General features: G+C 51.0%; 1 protein-coding gene across 1 annotated transcript in view; it reads right to left on the bottom strand.

Annotated features, from left to right (window-relative positions):
- Positions 1-20,519, bottom strand: part of LOC137910489 (unconventional myosin-XVB-like) — a 40,829-nt gene extending 20,310 nt beyond the window's left edge. Inside the window, 37 exon segments of the mRNA XM_068754928.1 lie at positions 617-670; positions 776-808; positions 1,294-1,378; positions 1,455-1,522; positions 1,613-1,722; positions 1,801-1,968; positions 2,074-2,146; positions 2,219-2,388; positions 2,674-2,909; positions 2,987-3,082; positions 3,223-3,347; positions 3,434-3,491; positions 3,568-3,627; positions 6,153-6,246; positions 7,666-7,841; positions 7,924-8,038; positions 8,171-8,295; positions 8,366-8,411; positions 8,764-8,912; positions 9,918-9,995; positions 10,082-10,207; positions 10,493-10,624; positions 10,821-10,916; positions 10,987-11,110; positions 11,502-11,560; positions 11,634-11,747; positions 11,822-11,983; positions 12,072-12,185; positions 13,502-13,565; positions 13,655-13,758; positions 13,864-13,957; positions 14,911-14,985; positions 15,057-15,166; positions 15,271-15,334; positions 15,405-15,469; positions 18,500-18,676; positions 18,795-20,519. Of these exon segments, the coding sequence (XP_068611029.1) occupies positions 617-670; positions 776-808; positions 1,294-1,378; positions 1,455-1,522; positions 1,613-1,722; positions 1,801-1,968; positions 2,074-2,146; positions 2,219-2,388; positions 2,674-2,909; positions 2,987-3,082; positions 3,223-3,347; positions 3,434-3,491; positions 3,568-3,627; positions 6,153-6,246; positions 7,666-7,841; positions 7,924-8,038; positions 8,171-8,295; positions 8,366-8,411; positions 8,764-8,912; positions 9,918-9,995; positions 10,082-10,207; positions 10,493-10,624; positions 10,821-10,916; positions 10,987-11,110; positions 11,502-11,560; positions 11,634-11,747; positions 11,822-11,983; positions 12,072-12,185; positions 13,502-13,565; positions 13,655-13,758; positions 13,864-13,957; positions 14,911-14,985; positions 15,057-15,166; positions 15,271-15,334; positions 15,405-15,469; positions 18,500-18,676; positions 18,795-20,519 (5,524 nt within the window).
- Between the last annotated feature and the right edge of the window lie 1,009 nt (positions 20,520-21,528).

Genomic DNA, 21,528 nt, shown 5'->3' with positions numbered 1-21,528 from the left:
CCCCACCCGTGCACGCTGCAAACATTTGTTTTTTGCACATTGAAATGCACAATAAATAGGTAAACAATGTATAAGGCCAAATCAAAAGAAAAATAAAGTTGCCACAATATATATAAAACAACAGTGTATATAAATAACGTCAAATAAAATAAATGGCATTATAGGAGCTCTAATAATAATTTTATATTGCCTCGCGGGCCAAATATAATTACACTGCGGGCCAAATTTGGCCCGCGGGCCAGAGTTTGACACCCCTTTTTAAACTATTAAGAACTACATTGTAATGTAAAAATGGCGTGGTGGTTAGCGCTGTCGCCCCACAGCAAGAAGGTACCGGGTTCGAATCCCGTCTGTGTGGAGTTTGTATGTTCTCCCTGTTCGCGTGGGTTCTCTGCAGGTCCTCGGTTTCCTCCACAAACTGATTACGACAACTTGTCCGTCGTGTGTGCGTGAACGGCTGTCCGTCTATGCATGGCCCCGCGAAGCATTGGCGACATGTCCGAGGTGTACCCGGCCTCTCGCCCAAAGCAAGCCAGCCATTCACACACACACTCCTCCACTGATGACATGCTTTTTAAGAGGCTTTACACAACGTTCTGTGCTGTAGGAGGCTCACCTGGCATCGTTGGCATCATGGGCGTGGCACCATAGCTGGGCATTGATGGTGTCCCTAAGAGACAGCACAGGTACATAAAGATCAGACGTCTAAAGGGCTTCAGCGTGTCTGCATGGGAGACAAGTCTCCAGCAGGAGACACAACAAGCCTCTCGCTTACCCATAGCGAAGCTCGGCATGGTCATCGGCATCCCTGAAGGACAGGAGGAGAGACATTATTACAGTTGGTACTTCGCTCTAGTTTAAATAGAGTGCTGCGTAAAAGCTTTAGGAAGGGGTGAAGTCATGCTCTAGAGCAGGGGGGCCAAACTCATTTTCTCCAAGGGCCACATTAGCATTATGTTTGCCCTCCAAAGGCCAAATGTAAACCGTAACACAGTAAAAATGTAACTAAATGTAATGTAATTTAATGTACAATAAATGTAACTACTCCTTAACATGCTGTTAAATAACCATTTATTTTTTTATTTAAGTCAAGCATGTGTGTCTCTGCAGAGACGCATCGCTGGACAGTACTGGCTGGACGCGGCACCGTTTGCCATGCTGGGACGGAATCTGCTTCCATAGAGTGGTGCCGTGAGAAAATGTAACATTTTGTACCAAATGTCTTTCAGAGGACACATTATTCAATGAAGCGGCTGTGATGGATCCACCGCCTGGCGTGCTCAGTTTACCCACCAGCTCCATACATGCCAGACATCATGGGTCCAATCCCTCCTCCTCCTCTCATGCTGCGGTTTAGCATAGCTACCCTCTCCATGTCCTACACACAAACACACAGAGTAGGTACTTGTATATAAATAAAGACCACTGGGCGTCCTCATTATGTCCTCACTGACCGGAGGTCCCCGGTCCAGCACGGTGTCAAACAAGCCATCGACGTAGGACTCTATCTGTTGACCACGGCCTGCACAAGTAGGAGGTTAGAACAGCACGAAGACGGAACCGGGCATTTTGAGGACAGAACATTGTTCCGGCAGTCAGGAGCAACACCTGCCTTCTGGTGGATAATCTCCTCGCCAGGCGTGTCCCTCAAGAGGAGGTAGTCGGGGCGCTTGCACAGGAGGTGCCGGCGGGATGAAGTCATCCGAATCCTTAACTGGACCCCTGAGGAGTGAGAGAAATAGAGAATACTTCAACGTGCTGGATGTAAAACAACGGCCCTGACCCTGCACCAAGCGCCACCTGTCTCCTCGGTGGTTGAACACGTATTCAGAGTTTGTTGTTGAATGCATTACTTCAGCCTCAGCCCCAGCAAGGAGATCCATGACAAAGTCTGAGCCGGCCAGGTCTGACCAGCCTTCATCGGTCAGGAGAGACACCGACCAGCCCTGCCCCGCCTCCGACACGCCCCTACAAGGCACCGACAAGCAGGGGAGTGAAAACCTCCACAGGTGGCAGGAGAAATACAGAATATGCTCAAACACCACCAAATCAAAGGCTACGAAGACGCTGCACCGTGAATGAAGGAGCCACGAGGCCAGCTGCTCTCCTGTGCTCCACGACTCCACTTCGCTCGTCAGCTTCTCATCTGCCAGAACACCAAAGGCTGGTCAGGAGGGTACGCCGCCTTTCACGAGACCCCTACCCAAGTCAGGCTCACCGTTGAATGTGTGCACCTCCAGCAGCATGGTGCCCTTCCTCTGGCTGGCGGTCCATTCCAGCTGGGTGGGTGGGTAGAGGCGGGCAGCGGGAGCTGGCAGCTGCAGAGAGGTCAGCAGTTTGTGTTGGCACAGCGAGCGGAACTCCCCTGGGCCGTGGTCCGACACGTACCTGCACGCAAAATACTCCGAATTCAGTCAGTCAGGCGGGAAAACAGCCTTTTAAGATTTCCAACCCAGAGAGAAGGACTCCCTTTCAAAGGGATAGCCCCTCCCCCTTCCCTCTGTCCCTCCCCCTCCCTCCCGACACGCAGCCTGGAACACTCCAGTCATAAAAGCAACCGCAGCAGCACCTGAACGGTCCCAGTGACACTTGGCTGAATCCGCGCCGGGTCCACCAGTGCTAGCATGAACTAGCCACCGCACGCTGGGACGCTAGCCAAAACCGAGCACATACTTGAGCAGGTGCTTGTCCAGGGTTGGTGAGGGGGTGAAGGCACTGAGGCAGCAGGCCATTAGTAGCCAGCCCCTCAGACTCTTCTGTTTCTGCTGCAGATCCCAGGTATGGTGAGCCAACTGGGCCAGGATCTCGTCCCTCAGGCCTGGGTGGTTCTGGCCCTTCTCCACTATGTAGTTACCCAACGTCTGCTCCTGCCAGCTGCTGAGGTCCGACTCGGCTGAGAAACGCAAGATCTGAGGAGGAAAGGGTTAAACCTCAGATAAATGCAGACACAGAAATGGTACTGGGTCCAGTCTGGTGTACCATGTACCAGTTTGTAAATGTCCAGAGCAGTTCTGGCGTCTCCAGGCTCCAGGGGGGTGAGGGGTCTCTGGAGGGGGTATCCCTGAGGCTGGTGCCATGTATCCTGAGGAGATTGTTGTCGTCTTGTTGGATGAGTATTGTCAGGAATAACAGTACATCGTATTCTCAGATCAAGTACTTGATATCGGGCTGGCGCAGGGTTAGCGGGTCTGGGGTAGGAATGCGTGCTCCAACCCCGCTCACCTTTAGGATGGCGTTCGTGTAGCGGGAGAACGGGTATCCGTCTACGTCCAGGGGCAGGGCGAGCTTGAGTTCTGCTTTCACCTGTGGAGGTGCAACTTCCGTGACCCCCGAGGCGTGCTGCCGCCCTGGTGGACAGAGAGGGTACATGCATCACAAGCAGGAAGGATGCTGAGGCAGACTGCTATAGAAACTGAGCCCTACACAAGCTGACCTGCTGCACGGTGAAGTCTGGCCGACAGCTCAGCGGGGATCTCCAACAGCCCCACATCCTGAGAGCAAAGCGGGTCTGAGATCCAACCAATCAGCAACCAGCACGGCATCAGAGGCAGCGTTTTGATCTCTTACCATTCCTGGAAGGGCAGACTCAGTCTTTATCGCCTTCACTTTGTTCTTCTTGTAAACCTCCTGAAATGAACAAATAATATTAATAAATATTAATCCATGATTCCGTCTCTTTGACCGGAGGCCAGCATGCGATCCAGGAACTTGGTGTACACTTCCTGGTCTCTGTGTTCAGTCACACCTATTCTTAGACACACAACCTGTTATATACTCCTGCTGCCCCGCCTCGCGTTCGAGTCCACGCAGGTCCAAGAGTCCAGCGAGTCGGCCGCTATCAGGAGGTTTACAGCCGCCGCACGGCAGGGCGGGGTCACTGTGCGATTATAGTGGTGAGCAGACTGTCCCACAGATTTCTGTCCTTATCTACAGCATCGGTTCACGTCTAGTCCATCAGTGATTTACTCTGCTCTGGTGCAAACAAATATCAAGTACACAGTTCAGTACACAGACGTGGATTCAGGCAGCAAACGTCTCCCTCTCTTCGGTTCCACACTTCAACCATCACAGACATTGAACATCTCCAGAGTGACTCTAGACAAGCTCTGTCCCGCCTCCTCATTTACAATGACTGACCTTCAGGAACCAAAGCAGACTAAATCTGGTCCTGTTACACACAATGGCTTTGATGTCTCTGAACCACCACTTAATCCAGATCACCATCAGACCCTCTGGTCCGAGACCCACATCGGTACGATTGTGTCTGGCCTCATTCCAAGGTCAAAGCCAGGAGTCTCCTCAGAAGGGACGCAGAAAGCCTCCATCGTGGATGAAGAAATGCAATGCGTTTAAAAAAGAATAGGTCATCCAGAGAGCAGTCTAGAATGAGTGTCGATCTAATTTGTTATCAAACTGTAATTTAGGGCTGATCTAAAGCCTCCATGTGGAGGAGGAGAACGTTAGCTCAGGATGAGTTTCAACAGCCCGAGTAGCTAACAGCTCTGTTCATAGTCCACCCCATAAACCAGACAGGAAGTAGCAGCAAAAACAACGAGGTCCAAAAACACCCGAGATACAAGAAGCTCAAAGAGGTGCTGAAATGTTTTTAGCACGACGCAGTCAGAAGCTTCTATTTCTCTAATGAGACTAAAAGGATGGAAAGAGCAGCGGCCTACCTGCTGGAGCGGTGGAGACGGCGTCACACCGGATCCAACGGACGGAAGCAAGGAGAGATGCTGCTTCAAGTTTCCCTCAGAGGTTGAAGTCCAAGCCCCGTGTGTGTGTGTGTGTGTGTGTGTGTGTGCGTGTGTGTGCATGCTAGATAAGGCTATTAATCAACTGTACAGGAAGAAAGTCCCAAATGGATGAACCCAGCCAGAGCTCTCAGTCCATGGCTGGATTATAATACCCCATTTCCAAAATGTTAAATTTAAACAGAAACAACATTTAAACTAAATATATCAACGGACGGCAGCACAAAGACAACATTTCTAATGTCAGAAAAGAGACTTCGTTTTCCTTTTTAAAATTGTACAGTACTTTGATTTGAAACGTTTTCACGTGTTCTAAGACACATCTAAAGTGCACGTGGACAACGTGCACTTTAGATGCTGCACCTTATATTTGTGTTTTGAGCAGCACATGCAGAACATTTTGTTGTTTTCAGCAACACAATGAACCCACGTCCTGCAGCGTGGCTGCCTTAGTGGACGCCTCAGCGCCCAGTGAGAATGGGTAGGGCATGATGAAGATGAAGATGAAGATCTCATCAGGAAGGAACGGAACATTTCACAATGAAAGAAAAGAAAGAGCTCAGAAAATGTGATTCAAAGAAAAGGTGATGCAGCGCTTACCAAAATGTTGTGGGAAATGTCGCTGGCAGAAAATTATAAATGATTTAATTTATTTATAAATGTTCATTAAAAAAATGCCTTTGTGTTATTTTCAAAATAGAAAAATAGCGTATTGTTTTTATTGACATTTTACACACATGTTTTTATGTGTTCCTGTCTTTGTTGACAGTTTTGTGAATGGAGTCTTGTCTTTTATTTAAAATAAATAAATAAATAAATAAAAAACACTTTTAATGGCGATACTGTTGCCTCAAAGCAAGAAGGTTGTTGGTTCAAATCCACCTGACTGCTCTGTGAGGAGTTCATTCAACTTTCTCCCAGGAGAAATGAAGGAAGGAGTGAACGAGTGGACAATAAGAGGACAACTTGTCCAGGGTGGACTCCACGTCTGTCCCACAGCCAGCTGGGATCGGCTCCATCCCATCTTCACCCACAATCCTCCTCCTCTTCCTCGTCTTGAGCCAGAATGAAGAGTTTCATTTCATTCAGACTGTTTTATTCAAAGAAATGCATTTTAGCACCACTAAGATGAAGAGACGCTCATTCTTACAAGGCAGTGTGTGTCCAGATCATCTCGAGACGCGCACACACACACGCACGCACACACACACACACACACGCACGCACACGGAAGCCAGCTCATCATGACTGAGAGGGCGGGGTTAAATCTTCACTGCTGCTGCGTTCAGCCACTCGTATTGAGTAACACACGTTTGGAGCTTTATGACACCATAAAGTGAACAAACGTGTGGTTGCTAGGAAACCGAGTCAAGGAAAGCACCCCCCCCCCCCCCCTACCTTTCTCCAGTGACGTCTCTTGATGGTGTTCCTGGTTATCATCATCACTGTCCAGAACTGGGTGATGGTTTGCCTGATTCGTTTGTAGTACTTCCTGTAAAAGGAAAGCGGTCAGCAGCACAAAGCTCTGATCAGCGTGTTGGGATTGTCCTGAAGACACACCTGAAGACACACCTGAAGACACACCTGAAGACACACCTGAAGACACACCTGAACTTCTACATCCCCACTTATCGCCTTTATGCTATTTAAATTTCAGACTTTCCAATCCAGGATCTTGTCTCCAGTAAATAACGTGCGGGACGGAAGCCCGGAGGCGGCGCTCAGACGTCCCTGTTGCTAGGAGCAACATACTGTATATGTGAGGGAGGACATGCAGAGACCGTCTCACGTCCCCGACATGCAGAGACTGTCTCACGTCCCCGACATGCAGAGACCGTCTCACGTCCCCGACATGCAGAGACTGTCTCACGTCCCCGACATGCAGAGACCGTCTCACGTCCCCGACATGCAGACACCGTCTCACGTCCCCAGCATGCAGAGACCGTCTCACGTCCCCGACATGCAGAAACCGTCTCACGTCTCCAACATGCAGACACCGTCTCACGTCTCCAGCATGCAGAGACCGTCTCACGCCCCCGACACGAGGAGACCGTCTCACGTCCCCAACATGCAGAGACCGTCTCACGTCCCCGACATGCAGAGACTGGCTCACGTCTCCGACATGCAGAAACCGTCTCATGTCCCCAACATGCAGAGACCGTCTCATGTCTCCAGCATGCAGAGACCGGCTCACGTCCCCGACATGAGGAGACCGTCTCACGTCTCCAGCATGCAGAGACCGTCTCACGTCCCCGACATGAGGAGACCGTCTCACGTCTCCAGCATGCAGACACTGTCTCACGTCTCCAGCATGCAGAGACCATCTCACGTCCCCGACATGAGGAGACCGTCTCACGTCCCCAACATGCAAAGACCGTCTCACGTCTCCAGCATGCAGAGACCGTCTCACGTCCCCGACATGAGGAGACCGTCTCACGTCCCCGACATGCAGAGACCGTCTCACGTCCCCAACGTGACGAGAGCATCTCACGTCCCCAACATGCAAAGACCGTCTCACGTCTCCAGCATGCAGAGACCGTCTCACGTCCCCGACATGAGGAGACCGTCTCACGTCTCCGACATGCAGAGACCGTCTCACGTCTCCGACATGCAGAGACCGTCTCACGTCCCCAACATGCAGAGACCGTCTTACGTCCCCAACATGCAGAGACCGTCTCACGTCTCCGACATGCAGAGACCGTCTCACGTCCCCGACATGCAGAGACCGTCTCACGTCCCCAACATGCAGAGACCGTCTTACGTCCCCAACATGCAGAGACCGTCTCACGTCCCCGACATGCAGAGACCGTCTCACGTCTCCAGCATGCAGAGACCATCTCACGTCCCCAGCATGCAGAGAGCGTCTCACGTCCCCGACATGCAGCCGAAGGCCTGCCCCTCCTTCCCGTACCTGGCCTGGTGTCCTCGGATGTGGCTCTGGATGACGATGGCTTTCTGCTTGAAGAACTTGAAGTTCCTTCTGCAGAGGAAGCCTCTGATGTTCCTCTGAATGGTGATCGCAGCCCAGGTCTGGGTGCTGCTCCACTTTTCTTCCAGCTGCTGGTACAGAAGCTCCTTGAGGAACACCTAACTCGGATGCAGACGCATATTTAGACATGATGATGCAACACATCTGAAGCGTCTGATTGGCCAATGGGCAGTTATGCACCTTGGTGAGTCCCAGCCGGTACTGGACCTCTCCTGCACCAACCATGTCCAGCAGAAGCACGGCCTGCTCTCTGTCTGACGCCTCCATCAGGCGCTGGGCCAACAGCACCCCGTACCTGTCAAACAGACGCATGGACAACGGCTTCTAGCTAACAGCTGGTGATGATGTCAAAGCAAACAACAAAGGTGTTGAAGTGGCAGGATGACGACCAATCAGGTGCTCAGGATGCTGGAAGCGTCTCCTGCACCTCTCAATGAAGTAGGAATACTGAATCCTTATGGGGAATCCCTCTTTCCTGACGTGGATGATCTCCAGCATCCCAGCATGCTTCAGCTGGGCTGACACGTAGTCCACGTCAAAGATCCCCGGAAGCTAACACAGACATTTAAAATCCGGTCACACGTTACGACACTAAGCATCAGCGTGAGGAATCTCAGGTTACCTTGATGTAGTTTGGCTTCAGACAATGGATGAAAGCGGTTTTGCATCTAGGAGTCAAAGGGCAAACTTCTGACACCGTCCATTTGTGAGGAAACATTAGCTACAGGAGTTAGCTTTAGCATCGCGTGTCATCACCGGAACGTCTCTCAGTGAGTCTCGGCTGTAATTGAAACACTCGTGTGTGTCTGTCGGGTGTCATTCATCATCATCATCATCATCATCAGCCAGAGCTTCAAACGGACATTTACACACGGATGATTCACGTGGAATGAAAACTCGGACCGACGAGCCCGATCGTCACATTTACTAAATCCACAAAGCAAACTCGTTTGACTTTACACAGATGCATTGAAAATGAATCCGCTCCGGTGCCAGCCGGTCCGGGCCGCATGCTGGTACCTCTCCAGACGGGTGGTGAGTTCCGTCAGGGACTGAAGGAACAGTGAGGCAGCGGTGGAGGGCTGCTGGCGGAGGCCTTTCCCTCTCCATCCCAGCTCTCTCTGCTGAATGTAACCATCCTGAACCTTCCGGAATAACTCCGACACCATCTGATAAACGGGGTCATGCGAGCCAAACATACAGGGGTGTGGTTAAAATGAGCTCTTCTCTGCCTTTAAAGGTGTGTGATGGAACAACCATGAACTTTATGTCGATAATACCTTCAAACTGACCGTGTACCGCTCATTATACATGATGCAACTTTTAACACGTTTTTATTTTAACAACTACGTTGAATAGATGTTTTTCACCAAACAAAGCAAAGATGTGACACTTTGTGTTGTAATAATGACCAATGATTTAATAACAGTAAATTACAGCGAAGGAATGCTTTATTATCTGCCCCAACATCTGTTGGGGCAGATAAAGATGCAGGTCAGGGATTTATTAAAATAATATCTATACATATTGCTCAGAATGTTTAATGATGGAAGCAATCATGCCTGTATGGCGTTGGTCTGAATGAGTGTGTGTGTGTGTGGTGCAGATCCAGATAATGATCAATATCTGCTGAACCAAAATACAAACCTGTTGGAGGCAGTTATTTACCTGATGCACACACACACACACACACACACACACAGTATCTGGGAACATTCAGCAGTTTCTCTGTACGTTTTTTTAGTTTTTATTTTTATTTCTCATTACCATATCACTATCTTAATTTATTTCCGTTAAATTTATTTTGCAGTTACTATTTTATTTTATATTCTGTTGCATTCTTATTTTAGATATGTTATTCTTGACATGTGTTGTACGGTGTCCTTGAGTGCCGAGAAAGGCGCCTTTTAAATAAAATGTATTATTATTATTACGTCGTTGTCAAAGTGAATTCCTGGGAAACGATCTTGTCTCAGTGGAACTTCAATGGGAGTCATAATGTCGAACCATTTTGTGTTGTTTGATTTATTTCAGGTGGAACTGGACGATGGATTTGGATTTGGGGGTTTGCTGCTACCTGTCGATCTTATGGGTCTGACATGCTGCTGATTTTACCCGCACTCACCAGGTAAACCCATTAGTGTAGCTCTTGGGTCGATGCCCGGTTGGCTCACCTTTAAACGACTCCTGGCAAACAGCTCCACCACTTCTGTCCTGAACTGATCGTGGTTCTTGTTCAGGAAGTTGTGAACCTGGGAAATGAGCGTTTGCTTTTTAAGCTGCAGCGGTGCCATTGCACAAAGCGGTGTTTACAGTCGCAGCGTGCTGTGCTGGACACCTGATAGGTGACGGCTCCGGCGTAGTGATACACAGTGAACACCGGCAGCGGGTTCTTGGGCTTGGCATAGAAGGGGTTGTTCCCGTGATGGTAGTGGCACTTCTGCAGGAAGGTGTGGTCTGTAGCCTGGGGGCAAATACAGAAGTACCACAGCAGGAATAGGAACAGTACACAATAGATTCAGATATACGTCTGAATATTCTTTACTCCCTCACACAAGATCAGAAGTAGAGCAACAAGTAAATCCTGCTCCTCCTCTGGATCGGCTTCATCCAGAGTCAATAACCAGTGGATCATGTCATAGGAAAACACGTTTCATGAAGAGTTAACATTTACTTTGCCAATCAAATGGATGATAGAGGATTTCAAAAGTATTAGGATTGCATAATGTCCACGTTTATTGACGCGTACCTGGGGGAGGCAGGTCTGGTCGTCCAGTATCCGGAGGATCCCGTGAGGCCTGGAGGAGATCAGCTCTGGACAGGAGTGGAAGTTTTTGAGTGTCATAGGATACCACTGGATCTGTTCTGCACTGTACTCCTCCTGCAGGATGCACACAAGCACAGCAAGCATGCAGCAGATGTGTGTGTGGTGCTGTTTAGTGAACCTGTTAACTAGAATACAAGTTCTATTGATCATATTTCTGTTTGGATGATGAAAGCAGGCTCTGTGCTGGCATTAGTAAACCGTTAGGGTCTGTCGACCTTCTTGGCGACCTTCTTGCATCCAACGCACCGACCTGCTCCTGGGCGATCACCGCCTAGTGGACAAAGTGCTGCAGCTGCTCGTTGGCAAAATTGATGCACAGCTGCTCAAAGCTGTTCACGCCGAGATCCTGCAGAGCGACACGGAGTCACGATGCAGCCAACAAGCAAACACACACTAAAACCATGTGGGATTCGAACCTCAAACCCATAGATGTCCACGACGCCCACGGTGCTGTCCATCTCGGTGGGACTCAGCCACGCGTTGATTTGCTCCAACAACCAGTCGAACAGCACCGAATACAAGGATTTAGCAATGGCGTCTCTGGACAAGAGGGACAAGGACGTTAAACACTTTCAAAGCAAGTCTACACATGGAAGACGGATGGATGGATGGACGAATGGATGGACGGATGAATGGATGGACGGATGGACAGATGGATGGACGGATGGACGGACGGACGGACGGACGGACGAATGAACGGATGGACTGTTGGACAGATGGATGGACAGATGGATGGATGGATGGATGGATGGATGGACGGACGGACGGACGGACGAATGAACGGATGGACTGTTGGACAGATGGATGGACGGATGGACGGAGGGACGGATGGATGGGTGGACGGATGGACAGATGGATGGACGGACGAATGAACGGATGGACTGTTGGACAGATGGATGGATGGACGGATGGATGGACGGACGGACGTCACCTGGATTCTATGGCACTTTCCACAGACAGAGGGCAGTAGATCCTGTCGTAGGTCGTCTCCTGTGGGTGAGAACGCTAGTTTGCACGCACACACGCACACACACACACGGCCGCTACACTGGACGTGACTGACTGTGACTCGGTGTGTGATGACCGTCTGCAAGGCCTCTGAGGAAATGTGCAACAAGCTGCCAACCCTCCTGGCCTCCGCCTCGCTGAAGATGCGAGCCACCTCAAACGACTCGCTCTGAAACAAAGACACCGACAGACGCTCACTAACAATGTCCGACGGGTGCCGGTCCCCGTTCCAGTCCCGCAGACCTCGTACGAGCTGAAGCACATGTTCCCCAGCTGCAGGATGGAGGAGAGGACGGCCCACACAGCGGAGATCTGATCGACATGCAAACCGATGCTCTGGAAGCACCGGACCAGGACTTGGAAGTCCTGCTTGTCCTGTTTCCCCTTCAGGTCACAGGAACCTCCCTGGAGGAGGGCAGAGGGAGAGAGGGGTGTGGTAAACAGGAAGAAGACGCGATGCAGATGCCGGAGCTGGAGAATAATCCTGCTGTACTTGATTTAGGTAGCAGTAGGTCTCCGCGCCCTGCAGGTAGAGCGCCTGCTTGTCCCAGTCATTCATACCGGCGAGGAGCTCGTAGAACACGTGGTAGTTCCTCTCCTCTCTGGCCTACGATGATAAAAGGCAAGGTCGTTAGGGTTCGTCCTCTGATGACACTGAACCTGTGTGACGGCCCAGTGGGCGGGGCGTCGTTCCTGCAGCAGTGATCATGGTCGTTGACACCTGGAGGGTAGGCTGCGGCAATGTGTAGATTAAATAACGCACGCCAGAGAGGCACGCCGGAGAGGCACCCCGGAGAGGCACGCCAGAGAGGCACGCACGCCGGAGAGGCACATCAGAGAGGCACGCACGCCGGAGAGGCACGCCAGAGAGGCACGCCGGAGAGGCACATCAGAGAGGCACGCCGGAGAGGCACGCCAGAGAGGCACGCCAGAGAGGCACGCCGGAGAGGCACACCGGAGAGGCACATCAGAGAGGCACGCTGGAGAGACATGTCAGAGAGGCACGCCAGAGAGGCACGCACGCCGGAGAGGCACATCAGAGAGGCACGCACGCCGGAGAGGCACGCCGGAGAGGCACGCCGGAGAGGCACGCCAGAGAGGCACGCCGGAGAGGCACATCAGAGAGGCACGCCGGAGAGGCACGCCAGAGAGGCACGCCAGAGAGGCACGCCGGAGAGGCACACCGGAGAGGCACATCAGAGAGGCACGCTGGAGAGACATGTCAGAGAGAAATGCCAGAGAGGCACGCTGGAGAGGCATGCCGGAGAGGCACATCAGAGAGGCACGCACGCCGGAGAGGCACGCCGGAGAGGCACGCCGGAGAGGCACGCCAGAGAGGCACGCCGGAGAGGAACGCCGGAGAGGCACGCCAGAGAGGCACGCCAGAGAGGCACGCCAGAGAGGCACGCCAGAGAGGCACGCCAGAGAGGCACGCCAGAGAGGCACACCGGAGAGGCACATCAGAGAGGCACGCACGCCGGAGAGGCACGCCAGAGAGGCACGCCAGAGAGGCACGCCAGAGAGGCACACCGGAGGCATGCTAACTGGCTGGGTCTCAGGACGATATATATTCTGTACGTTTCTTTTTTAACTCCAGAGCTGCGTGACCGGACTGCAGAGCGAGCGTACAAACGGCAGATCAAGTTCTGAATCTGGAATTAAAAATGGCCTCGCGTTGTCAACTCGTCAAAAGAGAGAGACTCATTCCACTGTGATCCATTAAAACGCCGTCAGCAGATGATTGACAAGCGACTTGATCGGTTTTATGGGCGGAGGCGTCTTCTATCAAGCTGAGAAAGAACTCGAGACATTTTCCAACAGGCAAACAGCCAAGTGAGCACGATTCTGATGATCTCGTCCTGATTTACGTTGCATGGAGCAAACAATGGCTGCTCTCAGCACACGGCACGCCCCCCTCCTCACCTGAAACACAACCCTGGACTTCTCAAGGAGATATTTGGACAATGAAGTCCCTACAACGATCCCACTGTCAACCGAGACAAGAGACAGATGAAACAGGCATCATTAAATGAGGAGCACATCAGAAGGTGTTTCCACGGGGGGGGGGGGACTCACTGGAGGATGTGGATATGAAGGTACTTGCCAAACCGACTCGAGTTGTTGTTGAGGATAGTCTCGGCATTCCCGAAACTCTCCAGGATGGGAAAGACCTCCATGGGCTGGTTGAGGAAGAAACAGAACGAAACCATTTTGAAGAGTGTCATGCGGCTCAGTGATGGAGCAGGACGTCCGTGGGGGTGTCCTTTGTGTCCACGGTGGATGACCTGTCGCAGGTTGTCATGTCTGTCCTGGTACATGGAGCTGAGGTAGTGGACGATCAGCTTGGTGGCTTCAGTCTTCCCGGATCCACTCTGCCCACTAAAAGCAACGAGAGGCGCCCTCAAACATTCTGTCCATCGCTGTCCTCGTCAGAGAGCCGATAAAATGGTAAATCTACGTCGTGTTTAGGCTGGGAGGACGGAGGGAAGGCAGCGGAACCCGACGCCGGAGTTTCACGTTGTTAGCGTCATACTGAGAAACAAAAGCCGGAGTCTTCAGCGACGCTCCGTCAGGCCGACTCAACCCTTGAGCACTGCCTTCGTGCTATATATTGCTGCCTTTCAGACATCAATGATGCAGGTCAGGTATTTCTGGCATTAATTATTGATCACTAGTGAAGACATAAATCTTCCTGAATTCGCATTTATCAACTTTCTGAACAATGACACTCATTTGTTCCTGAGATGCATGTAAAGAGACAATTTTACCCAAAAAATGAGAACCTAAATTATAATAGTGGAGTTTTCCAAATCTCAATAGAATACTTCTAAAAAGGCTTCTTTGGTTCTGGAATTGGTTTTAACAAAGTCTTTGGCTCACAGAAACAGATTTGAATAAAATAGGAGATAAATCTTAACTTTACCGAAAAGTTTTTCAGACAAAATTGGACTGAATAATAAGCTTCATGTTGTCAAAGTAGAAAAAGTAGTATAACATTCTTAATTTCAAATTAATTACAATTTTATCTGAAAGAAATCCCAGAAGGTAAAAACAACAAAGCCTCCATTTTACAGGAAGTAGTAGTAGTAGTATTAGTAGTACTAGAAGTAGGGTAGATGCTAGTTCTACTCTATTGTGAGTCAAATACAGATTCCATTCACTTTTCAGACACATCTCATCGTATCATCTCATAATATCGATAATGGAAAAGCGCGTTTGTTCTTTAAAGCTGGGCCATGAAAGCAGTATAGCAGTATAGCAGTATAGGAGTATAGCAGTATACTGCGTATAGCAGTAAAGAGCAGTGGAATAGACGCCATGCGTTCGGTGACCTGATGATGATGCACTGCTCCTGCGTGGAGGCCTGAGACCGACTGAACGCAGCGTCGGCGACGGCGTAAACGTGGCTGAGGCAGAGAGCAAAGAGTCATCATCTCTGGTCAGAGGACACGCAGCACCACGTAGCCTGTTAGCTCACGGGGGGTTTCTCTGCTGCTCGCGGCCCACGTGTTTCTGTCTGGCCTCCTCCGTGTAGACGTTTAGGGGCTTGAAGGGGTTAATAGACAGCAGCATGTTCCCAACGTACGTCTGGAAAAGATGCAGCAGGATGAAAGCAACGACCCAGAAAGAAACATAAATGGGTGGAGTTCATTTAGCTATTTACTGTAGTTTCAAGATGTCGTGAAACTTACATAAACGCAGTCCCGATGGAACCTCTTCTTCAGATTCAGGAGCACAGCGCTCTCACACACCTCTCTGGGAATACCAGACGACAGTTTACACAGAGCAGATTCCTTGTGTGTGTGTGTGTGGGGGGGGCACTTACTCTAGATGAGACAGATCTTCCACTTCATCGACCTCCACAGCTGTTTTGCTGCCAGGCATCGCCACCTGGAGGGAGCAGGGACACGGCCAGGTTCATGACCTTCAGACAGCTTCATGACCTTCAGACAGCTTCGTGACCTTCAGACAGCTTCATGACCTTCAGACAGCTTTGTGACCTTCAGACAGCTTCGCTCTAACCTTCTACCCTTCATCACCTCATCCTCCTCCTCTTCTTGCAATCACACATTTGTTCTTTTAAAACGTGAATGGCTTGTCCGAGGCGTGTTTAGTTCCTGCTGCCGACGGTCCTCGCCACTTAGCGTTCCACAGCATGCAACCAATCCGCTGACAGCTGATGGGCGTGGCAGTGGGCGTGGCAGTGGGCGTGTTGAATACCAATAATAAACCAGCAGGAAGTCCTTTATGTTCTAATGTCTGGTCCTCGCTCTCTCTCTCTCAACCACGGCTGAACCTTTCAAGAGACACAGAATCCTCTCCTTCGGGGTTCGCGTCTGTCCCGACCTGCTGACCCTACATGGAAAACACCTGCTTCATAAGTATTGCTAAAGTTGATCAAACTTCCTGCCCACAGTCTCAGATTGTTCCAATACAGGCTCAACTAGAAAACGACAATCAGAGATTGCAGACCCCGCCTCCAATAGACTATTGGATCTTGTGAGACAGTAAACAGGGCTTCCGGTTCACAGGGGCCAAACCTGCTCTAGCTTGCTGCTCCGGAACGTACTACAAGCCATCTTCTGGACTCTTTTTCCCATCATGCCATTCGTGTCCATCCATCCATCCATCCATTTTCTTCCGCTTATCCGGGGCCGGGTCGCGGGGGCAGCAGCCTAAGCAGGGAAACCCAGACTTCCCTCTCCCCGGCCACTTCTTCTAGCTCTTCCGGGGGGATCCCGAGGCGTTCCCAGGCCAGCCGAGAGACATAGTCTCTCCAGCGTGTCCTGGGTCTTCCCCGTGGTCTCCTCCCGGTGGGACGTGCCCTGAACACCTCACCAGGGAGGCGTTCAGGAGGCATCCTGAATAGATGTCCGAGCCACCTCATCTGGCTCCTCTCAACGCGGAGGAGCAGCGGCTCTACTCCGAGCTCCTCCCGGATGACTGAGCTTCTCACCCTATCTCTAAGGGAGAGCCCAGCCACCCTACGGAGGAAGCTCATTTCAGCCGCTTGTACCCGGGATCTCGTTCTTTCGGTCACTACCCAAAGCTCGTGACCATAGGTGAGGGTAGGAACAAAGATCGACCGGTAAATCAAGAGCTTCGCCTTTCGGCTCAGCTCTCTCTTCACCACGACGGATCTGTGCAGAGTCCGCATCACTGCAGACGCTGCACCGATCCGTCTGTCGATCTCTCGCTCCATTCTTCCCTCACTCGTGAACATGACCCCGAGGTACTTGAACTCCTCCACTTGGGGCAGGATCTCCTCCCCGACCTGGAGGGTGCACTCCACCCTTTTCCGACTGAGAACCATGGCCTCGGATTTGGAGGTGCTGATTCTCATCCCGGCCGCTTCACATGCGGCTGCGAACCGATCCAGTGAGAGCTGGAGGGCACGGCCTGATGAAGCCAACAGGATCACATCGTCTGCAAACAGCAGCGATCCAATCCTGAGGTCACCAAACCGAACCCCCTCAACGCCCTGGCTGCACCTAGAAATTCTGTCCATAAAAGTTAGGAACAGAATTGGTGACAAAGGGCAGCCCTGGCGGAGTCCAACCCGCACTGGAAATAGGTCCGACTTATTGCCAGCAATGCGGACCAAGCTCTGGCACCGGTCATATAGGGAGCGGACACCCCGTATGAGGGGGTCCGACACCCCATACTCCCGGAGCGCCCCCCACAGGACTCCCCGAGGGACACGGTCGAATGCCTTCTCCAAATCCACAAAACACATGTGGACTGGTTGGGCAAACTCCCATGCACCCTCAAGGACCCTGCCGAGGGTGTAGAGCTGGTCCACAGTTCCACGGCCAGGACGAAAACCACATTGCTCCTCCTGAATCCGAGGTTCGACTATCCGGCGGACCCTCCTCTCCAGTACCCCTGAATAGACCTTACCAGGGAGGCTGAGGAGTGTGATCCCTCTGTAGTTGGAACACACCCTCCGGTCCCCCTTCTTATAAAGAGGGACCACCACCCCGGTCTGCCAATCCAGAGGCACTGCCCCCGATGTCCATGCAATGTTGCAGAGTCGTGTCAACCATGACAGCCCTACAACATCCAGAGCCTTAAGGGACTCCGGGCGGATCTCATCCACCCCCGGGGCCCTGCCACCGAGGAGCTTTTTGACTACCTCGGCAACCTCGGCCCCAGAGATAGAGGAGCTCACCCCCGAGTCCCCAGGCCCTGCTTCCTCACTGGAAGGCATGTCGGTGGGATTGAGGAGGTCTTCAAAGTAGTCCCTCCACCGATCTACGACGTCTCGAGTCGAGGTCAGCAGCGCATTCGTGTCCCTCCCTCTTAAAGTTTACAGCAGAGGCACAATTCCAGATGTAAAAATAATTCTAGAATCTGGATCCAGAACCGGATCAACGCCATTCTCGGGGAGGACCGAGCCACGGACAGAACCTTGCTTGTGTAAAAATGTCAAGTCGATTGGGTTACTAGTTTTTGAGTTGTGCGCTTGGACAGACAAACAGACAGACAAACGCACCCAATTGCAATACCCTCGCTTCCGCTTCGGCGAGGGTAAAAAGCGACGACTGTCTGACGGTGCTTAAACAATCTGAGTTTGAGCTCTCAGGTTGATCCATCCATTAACCCTTTAAAGAATGTACCTTTACTGAACTCTCTCATAAAATGAATTCACCAGGAAACTCCCTGCAACGATGTCGGGGTTAGATTTGTACACTAAAAACTAAAACTTCAAATCAAGAATGTTTTAGGTTGAGATACAGTTAGAGCTAAATGGAGGGAACCAGCAGAAGTAATATGAATAGACAGTAAAGTCAAAGATCAGGCAGAGCTAGAGCAGTGGATAAAGAAAGAATAAGGGGGGGGGGGGGGGTTAACATTAACGTGCTTCAAGAATAGGGCAGAAGAAGAAGAAAAGCTATTTGAAGTAATTACTGTTAGTACCTGAGTGCTGATTAGTCGACTCTCCAGCATGTCCTGCGTGGGGTCCTCTGATTCCCAGGGGCCCCTGCCAGGGTGGGCAGGAACCGTCCTGACCTGGCCCCCATCATCATACACTGTCCATTTGTTTAGCTTCTCCACCGTCTGGTGAGGCAGAAGGTTCTCAGCATGCAGCCAGTCCTGAACAACAAAGACAAAGACAATTCCGTCAATAGCAAACGAAATGTTCTTACAACTAACGAGTTACACTACTTCCATTCCAGGAGTTTGTTCTAGGACCTAAAGATCTAAGACGTACCTGAGGGTCTCCACTCATCCCTGAGTTCCCGGTCCAGTGCACTTCAGGTTGGACGGTAGTATAGACACCCCCACCCATCAGCTGAGCCACTTCCTTGTCTGCATCCTGTTCATACGAGGACCGGACATGTGGCATCATCGTTGCTGACTCCCCATTTGGACAGTGCTGGGTGCTGGACTGTGGTGCCGCTTCGGGCTCTCTCTCTGGGTCTGGTCCATTTGGAGTCAGTCCACGTCCTATGCTTCCTCCTGACGAGGACACCTTGGTCAGGTCTAACTGTGAGGGGTCCACTTGTCTCCTCGTCGCCTGTAGCACACTGACCACATCTTCGTTTCTATCCTCAGCATTGGGTGGTCCTTCTAGTGCCCCACTGGACCCAGGGCTACCTTCTGCTGCATCTGCACCTGAGGTTGACCATCCTGGCAGGGGCTTCCTCACGGACCTCAACAGGGTGAGGTCTGGTTTGACAGGGAGGACGAGCCGAGCACCTGGTTTGGGCGGTTTGGGCATTGGCTCCCCGAGTGATCCAGAGGCACTTGGAGTAGAAGGTCCAGGAGCCGCATGGGGCAACTCAGCGGTCTTTGCCTTGCCCAGCTTGTTCATCCTGGGTAGTACCACGGCACATTTGGCCTCTAGCTCTTTCTCCCCCGTTGATGCCCCTTCTGCCCCTCCTTCCCATGCCGTTTTCTGTAGGGACACTTTGTCCCTACTTCTCTTACTCGCCAGGCTAGTTTTACTGGAAACTGTCATTGCCATCTTATGCTTGAGGATGCTGCGCTTACATTTTGTAGGACCTTGTTTCTGCTTCGCTGCCCTAAGGGCGAGCCAGCGGGAGATCCCTAAGGCTTTAGTCCAAGCCGAGAGCCTCTTCCTCAAAGTTAATCTTTGTGGCTCCTTCTTCTGGATCCAGCCAGTCATTCTGCCAAGTGTGTCCAGACCTTTTCTCTGTCCTATCAAACGCTCTTCGAGTTTGTTGGCCGCCGTGTCTACGATTCCACCCCCTGATGTTTCCTCATCTGGCTTTGCCAGCTTATTACCTGTTTTCCGTCTGAGAGATGCCATCTTGGATTTGCCAGACAGGAAGCTCTGTGGTTGTCCGGTGACGGTGCTCCCAGCTTCCTGCTCGTCATTCGGCTCTGGAATGGCTTTAGTTAATGTTGGCTCGTCTTCCCTCTCTTCGTCATCGTCGATACCAGCTGCATTGGCTTTGACAGGCGCGGCTTTGTTGGTTAGCGGCGTCTTTGTTGCTGAGTCAACTTTGAGGAGCCCTTTTGACGGCTGAATCTCTGTTGCAGGAAAGGTTTTGTCCTCTTTTCTCTCGGCCTCCTTCATCCTCTGCTTCTCCACCTTGGTCTGCCGAGCCGTTTTGTTTCTTTTAAACATCTTGTATTTTGAACCTTGTTCAGGCTTCGAGATACAGGAAGTCTTCCTCCGTCGTCTGCAGGCTTCAGCAGCTATTGGCTCCTGGGTTATCTCGTCTTCACTAATTACTTCTTTCTCATTTTCCTGTTCTGATTCACAACATGCGACGGGGTCACCCTCAGAGCCTCTTCTGGATTCTGCCTCTCTTTGGGTATCTGAAGCCTCAGTCTCCTCTTCGCTGCTCTCTGCACTCTTCTGTGTCTCCGCCGACTCCTCCTCGTTCTCATCACTGCTAGTTTCCTCTTCCGTCACCTCCCCTGAGCTTCCTGCATCAGTCTCCGATTCCTCCTGACTCGCTGTCATTCTGCCATGCCTGTTTGCAGGATTGTTGGGGAGCTTGGTGTTGACCCTCCTTTGCCTAAGTGGGTGTGTTGTTGATGGTTTGGTTTTGGTGGTCTTCTCTGTGACCCCTTTAATCTCACTAACCTTCACAGGTTGAGGTTGTGACCTTCCATTTCCTAGAGTTCTCCCACCTCTTTTCCGTGGGCCCTTTAGTTCTGTAGTTGCTGCATCATTCCTTCCGTTGCTCTTTACATCCGTCCTTTTATTCTGCAGGGTTGGCGAATTTCCTTTAGGCTGAGAACCCTTTTGCCCAACGTCTTTCTGTTCATGTCCCTTTTCTGCAGCTTCTGCCCTCTTCTTTGTGCCGGTCGTTCTGCTGTGAGACTTGGCCAGAGACATGGCTACTAATTCCTCCCAGTATAAATACCTAGAGGACAGGCCAGCTCTTTATTTGGCAATTTAAGAACTAAACAGACAGTTTTCCTCGACCACAAAAATATGCATTTAAATATATAAACAAAGTTAAATTAGCCTCCCAACAAAACGAGCCATTACCGCGTAAATTGAGCAACACACCTCTCAGCTGAACGCAGGTTTCACTCCTTCATCCTGATAACTCCGTTCAAATTTAGTTTAGCAACAACCAACTTGTGTTTTTAAGTCATTTCCCTACTTGGCAAGTTTAAGGCTGCTTCATATCTCCATGAAAACAAAGTCAACAATCTGAAGAACAAACAAACTTGTGGCCCTCGTTGCCATGGTGACTGAAATGACTCAGCAGGGATTTTCAGCAGGTTAACGAGAAACTGCAGGAAAGATTCAAGATTCAAGATTCAAGATTCAAGATACTTTATTGTCATTATGCGAGCATAATAAAATCGTGAGAAGGCCCACGGCTTAAGGCACACATCATAACAAACTAAATTCTCTCTCTTAAGAAACAATATATATACACACAGAGAGAGTGAGAATCACAGGCAGTAGTGTAAAATAGCAACAGCAGCAACAGGGCCGGCATAAAGTGCAAAAT

This window comes from Brachionichthys hirsutus, chromosome 21 (assembly GCF_040956055.1).
Source record: "Brachionichthys hirsutus isolate HB-005 chromosome 21, CSIRO-AGI_Bhir_v1, whole genome shotgun sequence".
Lineage (NCBI taxonomy): Eukaryota > Metazoa > Chordata > Actinopteri > Lophiiformes > Brachionichthyidae > Brachionichthys > Brachionichthys hirsutus.
This window is presented reverse-complemented; position numbering and strand designations above follow the sequence as displayed.